Here is a 6,938-nt window from a genome sequence, read left to right on the forward strand (position 1 = left end):
AACAATTACTTGCTTGCTCATAGTAAGTTCAAGGTAACTGGATTTGACCTTCTGGACAAGAAATCAATATGTGAGCAATTTGTGTCTACAAATGAGACGGGAAAAACATTTGTCTCTTTTGTCTCAGACCAGTGCTTTTCTACCTTTTGTGTGTCATGGCTCTTGTTTGACGCTGGAAGAAATCCTCTGACATCCATCCATCCATCCATCCATCCATCCATCCATTTTCTCCTGCTTATCCGTTTCCGGGTGGTGGTGGTGTCAGTCTGAGCACCGTCACCCAGATCACATTGCACCATTAAGAACCTTCCTGCAGGTGGAGAACCCACAGGAAGGAGGAGAGCCCACAGGAAGGTGGAGAGCCCACAGGAAGGTGGAGAGCCCACAGGAAGGTGGAGAGCCCACAGGAAGATCCTCTGACATGCAGATTGTTAAATGCAGGGCTGTAGAGTGCACAGTGCACCGAGTGTCAGTGAGGCACTAAGCTTGTCTATCAGATGTGAGACGTATCACTTTGATTTAGTTTGTTTGGCCAGAGACCTTTGCACTGAACCATGTGGAGTCTTTGGAGAAGAACAAAATTAGTTTTTCATTGGCCTAATTGCTGTATTGACTTTCCAACTGAGTAGGTCTATTTTACTAGATGTTTCTTACTTAAGTAAGAGATAAAACCTTAGGGAGTATAATCATAAAATATTAAAACTCCACATTTTTGTGTTTTAATCTGATATCAAAAGGTGAATCATTTGTTTTTAACATTATTCGTGTTTTTTTCATGTCAGAAAGTTGTTTCTGAAAGAGCTAGCTCAATTGCCTGACAACCTAAATAAAGGCATTTTTTACTACAATCAAATGGATTCTGACCAATAAAACATGTTAAAACGTGCACCTGTGTGTGCTACTGAATGTGTCTTTGTGCAACTGAAATATTTAGCTTGCTAGTAGCAGTGGTGCCACCCGCTAAATTCAGCGTTCACCCTGTGAGGACAGAATCATTATGCGAGAAAAGAATAAAAAGTGGCTTTTCTGAGTGGTTTGCGGCGTCGCTAATTTCTGACATTTCTGCTCAAAATATTTACGGATCTGTCAGGTTTCCAATATCTACCCCCCATGTTAAACTTTGTTAAAATGTCAAAACAATGTTAAGATTCCTACGCCCTTGCACACAACAACCGCCACGTTGGTCGAGTCAACCTTGACTCGGCCGCTACCTGGTGGCGCTTCAAATTCCAAATACATTTTTGAATGTATTTCTTGAATCTGATATAAACAAATTGGCTATACTTTCCTGTTAAACCGGTGGTGCCCCACCTTTATCTGATTAGGGTTAGATAAAATAATTCAAAACTATGTTTGATAATTATTAATCCTTAACAATGGCCAAACTTCCCAAAACCCAACATTATTGGTACACCCATGTGAGGGACAAAAATACAACACATGTAAGACAACCCACTCCACCAACTGATACATAAGTTGTTGATTCTAATATTGACTTCAGAGATGGACTCGCAGTTAATAATACACCAAAATGCTGAATAATTTGGGAATAGTTCCACTTCCTGACTCCTTTACCTTCATGAGGTTCAGGTCAATACCCAATGAGAAAAGTTAAGTGTAGTTTAATGAGCTCTCAGTCCTGAACACTTGTTCTAGATCTGTCGGAAGTCTGTTCTCTGCCTGTAGTTGGACATTCTTTGGTCTCAGTCTGCTTGAGGTTGGTCAGCATCACAGTCACAGGTGGGGAATGTTTATGAGTTACAACAGAGAAGACATTCATGGTGGTGTGGGTGAAAACAGATACCAGGTCCAGAGCTTTGGCTCCACAGGTCAGCAGGTGGACCAGCTCTCTCCTGAAGCAGCGGCTGACCATACAGTACAGCAGGAAGTTGGTGGTGGAGTTTAGGTTTTGCAGCATGTTGGCCACGTCTCCAGCCACATTGATGAGAATGCTGTAGTCATTCCTGTTGAAGCTGTCGTCGTTGTACACAGTCCTCAGGATGCAGTAAGTCACGAAGCGTGGGAGACTTAGCACAACGAAAGCCAGGGAGACAGTTCCCAGTAGCAGGATGGTCCTTCTAAGCATTGACCTGGTGCTCCTGCCTTGCATGAAGCGCCGCTCCTCCTTCGTAAAGAGGTTGCTCGCACGACAGAGATGGCACCCGATCAGGTAGTTAAAGATGATGACCAACATAATGGGGATTCCCCCGGACAGGAAGGTAGTTATCCACACGATAGCAGTCGTATAGTGCTGCTCACGGTATCGACACCGGGGCAGTGTCACATTTTCGCCGTGCACAGTGAAGTTCACCGGTATGACCACGTTGATCCAGCCCAGGGGCACAGACACCAGGTGGGACACCAGCACTATAGCCATGCAGGTCAGCTTGGTGACTCCGGCCTGGGAGAAGTGCTGTTTGGCCGCGGCGCTGCGGAGGACCAGGTAGCGCTCAATAGTGAAGACCACGACAATCCAGGAGGAGCTGTAGAGAGATCCATACTGCAGGAAGCCCAGGATACCACACCAGGGGTGGGAGTGCCAGAAGGGCTGCTGTATCCAGAAGGTGAGCGTCAGGTCAATAAGGATAACCCACACGATGTAGAAAGTGTCCACAATGGCTAGCGAGCTCAGGTAAATGATGGCTGTGTTGGACATCCCACATTTCCGGAAACAGATCATGTAAAATGTGAAGAGGTTTGCTGGAGGGAGAAAGACAAAACATTCTTAAAAAACACACAAAGCAGCGAAGACGTTCCTTTATACTCCGTGTGTCAGGGAGTGCAGGTGGCGTGTGGATGGACCCAAGCGCAGACTCAGGTGTGATAAGAAGGGAGACATGGAGAACATGCAGGGCTGCAGCCCTCCAGGATCTGAGTTTGAGACCTATGACGTAGAACATAACCTCCCTCTGTGAAACTGGAAAGGTCTGAAAAGTTTGTGTACATCCTCAACTGGCATATGAGTTGAAAGACAGAGAATGTGAGTGTGTTTCAGATATTTAAGGTTAAAGGAGTCCCTATTGCCACACGGATTTAATCGCAACGTCAATTTAAACACTATTCTGTCGTGTTTGTTTCATGACTTGTAATACGGTAACTCAACAATTACTGTGCATATGGTATAAAAATTGAAAAAGACAATAACTGTACTTTTTAAGGTCACCTCTATTCACTATTTTTCCATTGTGGATTTCGCAGTTTGAGTCAGATTAGTGAACATAACACTGAAAATCTGAACTGAAGAGTTGATTTGAAGTGTAAAGAAAGCTAAAGGTTAGCTGACGGAACAACATGAGCATCAAATCCATTGAGGTGTCTGTCTGGTTGCTCTACACTTCACTTTTAGAAATGGATAAAGAAATCATGAAAAACAGCCAATATTAAGTTGTCTCATTTGTTTCTTGTGTCAAGATGTGGTAGTGATGATAAAGCATGAAAACTGCCATCATTTGTTCAAATGTCCAAATCATGTACTACTGTATCTGCTGTTGTTCTTTCACTAATGTATGTACCTGCTTAATAATCAATTTATTGGTCAGTTTGATCTCACAACTTTTGGAAAGTGTTTAGATTGGTGTGGTAACTTTAAATATTATATATCATTATCAACAACAAGGGTATTGTCTATTGTCCCCCCCCAACCCCCCATCTATCTCCTCTCTTTCCTCTCTCTCTCTCGGAGCGTTCCCCCCCGGTTGTGTCCAGCAGCCATGCCAGCTTCTAATAAAGGCAGTAACAGGAAGTGATTCCAAGTCTCTTCCTGTTGAAAGAGTAAAATCTGTTCTGGCACTGAAAAGCTCTCAATCACAAATTGTTGTTTGCCAAAGCTGCTGAACAGGACAAGAGTGAGAAAAAAATAGACAAAGGATGAGAAGTTGAATAGTTGTATATGATACAGAATGAGAAGCTGTGTGGTAATACAGACCTGGAATACCCATGATGCACAGCAAAGGGTAGTAGATCTTCTGGACGGTGACGAAGACTGTGACCGAGTCTCCCTCCATCATTCACAAACACAGCTTACATGCTCTCACCTGCAACCAAGCCATCAGGAGTACACACACACACACACACACACACACACACACACACACACACACACACACACACACACACACACACACACACACACACACACACACACACACATACACACACACATACACACACACACACACACACACACACACACACACACACACACACACACACACACACACACACACCTTTGAGCAGGTTCACAATAATCTTGACTCCAACATGTTTTTCATCCAGAATAATCTTTTCTAGACACAGCACATAATGAAAGCTGATCCGTTTGATTTCATCAGAGGTTTTTAAAGGAGACATATCATGCTTTTAAATCCTTCCTTTTTACATATAAATCATACAGTTGTGGTCTATATAAAGCGTAACTGCAATGCTTGAATTCCTCATTATTAGAGCTCCACAGGCCCCTTTTCTACCCCTTTTCTGATGTGCTTCTGAGAGCAACTCGTTTTGGGGCGGTCTCTTCATACCCCGCCTCCTCTCCAGGTTGCAGAGGTGACACTCGGTTCAACTCCACCCTGTTCGGCCATCTTTGTAGTTTGATAGAACAGATACAATTATCTAGCGGCGCAGAAACTTTATATTCACACATTATTTACAAAATGTCAACAAGGGAAGATTTGTCCATCCAGCCATACATGTTGGAGCCAGAGTCGGACCCGGCGGAGCCAGATGAAAATGACCATGATGCACCTGAAGAACAACGTCTTCATATGGATGTAACGCAATGGTGTGTTACTATATTTACACTAACTTCTCCATCCATGCCCACTACTACAATACTGCCTGTATTACAACGACTATTTAACACAGAAGTTACATTCTAATCTAAAACGAGCACACAGCGCTAACATATGAAGACGGTGCAACTGCTAATGCTAACAAAACAATGACAGGGACGTCTTATCATCACACTTTTTAGCGTTATATACAGCTTACCGAAGTGCTCTGTTCGTCGTCTCCATAGATAGAAGGAACTGACCGCTCAATCAGACCAAGTCTTTCGTCAAATCCTTCTTTATACTGGCGGAGGTTGCTGAAGCAGTCGTCCTTAAAGTGATTCGCGCACACAAAAATGACCTTACCCACAGATGTGGGTACATTTCTGTGAAAAATAAAACTCAACCAGGCACTTGGAAAAGGTTCTGATGCTGGGAGACGGTGTAACGAAGCTTGTGGGTTACTACATCCAACAACCGAACATTTCCACTTATCCTCTCGTAACTTCGGTTGGACTACAAAATCGCAGCGAGAAACAAAAATGGCGGATTGCTCGAAGTGTCGATGTCCTAATTTGGCAGTTCCGCTGCGAATACTGTGACGTCATTGTTCAAAAAACGTAATAGAGAATAGAAAAATCGAAACAGATTGCAAAATATGACCAAAACAGAATATAAAGATATCAACGGAGCACCTGAAGAGACTACTTTGAACTTTTCTGTACTTCTAAATACTCTAAATATACAACAACATGCATTTAAGGGCTAAAAAAGTGGATTTAGCATGATATGTTAAGTCTTTATATACCTGAATAATATCTGTTGTATTTTATAGGAACTGCAGGTAAAGATCTGGAACAGCCTCAATCACACACACACACACACTGATACTTCTCTACTGTTTTAAACAGTCGAGCTTTAAAAGTCTTGTTTGGCCGTTTATTGTGGCAGACTTCAGCATTTCTTTCTGTTTCATCCAACGTGACAGCGACAGAACTCATTTCTTTCTGTTTCATCCAACGTGACAGCGACAGAACTCATTTCTTTCTGACAAAGAAAATTCTGAGCATAAACAACCACTTTGTGTAAAACTTCACTGGCTACCACAAATGCAGCTGTTTGGTCTCAGTTGAATTAATCTGTGTGATCACTGCAAACCTGAAGCACAAACTTTAATATTTATTTACCTTTTATTCTTTCTTTGTATGACACTACATTACAGGACAATAAAAGTCTCTAGGACGTGACAGGACCGGACAACATTTGACACAAATTCATCCCACTTCAATACTCTGACAATATAAATGATAAATTAAGGTTTGTGAAGACCTAAGTTGTGTTTTAAAGATCAGGTCTGAAGGGACGTCTGTAGGTGGAGTTTGAAGAGTTGAGAAGAAGGTGGGTTTAGATTCTGTTTTAAATCCAGTCACATGCTGAGTCGTCAGGTTTTACTTCAGAGAGTCTGGATCTTGTTTAAAATCCAATCATCTTAATTTCATGTTGCAGGATTAAGCAGGATAAAGTCTCACACACCTGTTCTCCGTAGGTTCTCCGTAGGTTCTTCGTAGGTTCTCCTTAGGTTCTCCGTCACCGTGTCCATACAGAGAGCAGATGTTCCTCTGAGGTGAACCAGGCTCCGTCTGGCTCAGTGAGGACTGAGATGTGGACATATGAAGGGGGGCGGAGGGTCCAGCTCCAGGAAGAGGAGGAGGGGGGGGGGGGGGGGGGGAGAGGGGGGTGGTGGAGGGTCCAGCTCCAGGAAGAGGAGGAGGAGGGGGGGGGGGGGGGGGGGGGGGGGAGAGGAGGAGGGCAAGGGTCCAGCTCTAGGAGGAGGAGGGGGAGGGGGAGGAGGAAGAGGAGGAAGAGGGGGGTGGTGGAGGGTCCAGCTCCAGGAAGAGGATGAGGAGGGGGGGGAGGGGAAGAGGAGGAGGAAGAGGAGGAGGAAGGGGGAGAGGAGGAGGAGGAGGAAGAGGAGGAGGAGGAGGGTCCAGCTCCAGGAGGAGGATGAGGAGGGGGGGGGGGAAGAGGAGGAGGAAGGGGGGGAGGAGGAGGAGGAAGATGTTGTGGAAACATCCCAGGAAAGCTGCAGTGAAGCGGTGAACAAACGGGACTTTATGACTCGTGAATGGAGTCGTATTGATTCTTCTTCTGTTTGTTGAGCTGTGGGGA

General features: G+C 44.3%; 1 protein-coding gene across 1 annotated transcript; it reads right to left on the minus strand.

Annotated features, from left to right (window-relative positions):
- Positions 1-1,633: 1,633 nt before the first annotated feature.
- LOC308126559 (putative G-protein coupled receptor 139) lies at positions 1,634-4,007 on the minus strand (the record flags this gene model as incomplete). Its single annotated transcript, XM_080491060.1, has 2 exons — positions 1,634-2,700; positions 3,926-4,007. The coding sequence occupies 2 exons, from the start codon at positions 4,005-4,007 to the stop codon at positions 1,634-1,636; spliced, it is 1,149 nt and encodes a 382-aa protein (XP_080347186.1).
- Between the last annotated feature and the right edge of the window lie 2,931 nt (positions 4,008-6,938).

This window comes from Lipophrys pholis (assembly GCF_963383615.2).
Source record: "Lipophrys pholis genome assembly, chromosome: 21".
In the NCBI taxonomy this organism is placed as follows: domain Eukaryota; kingdom Metazoa; phylum Chordata; class Actinopteri; order Blenniiformes; family Blenniidae; genus Lipophrys; species Lipophrys pholis.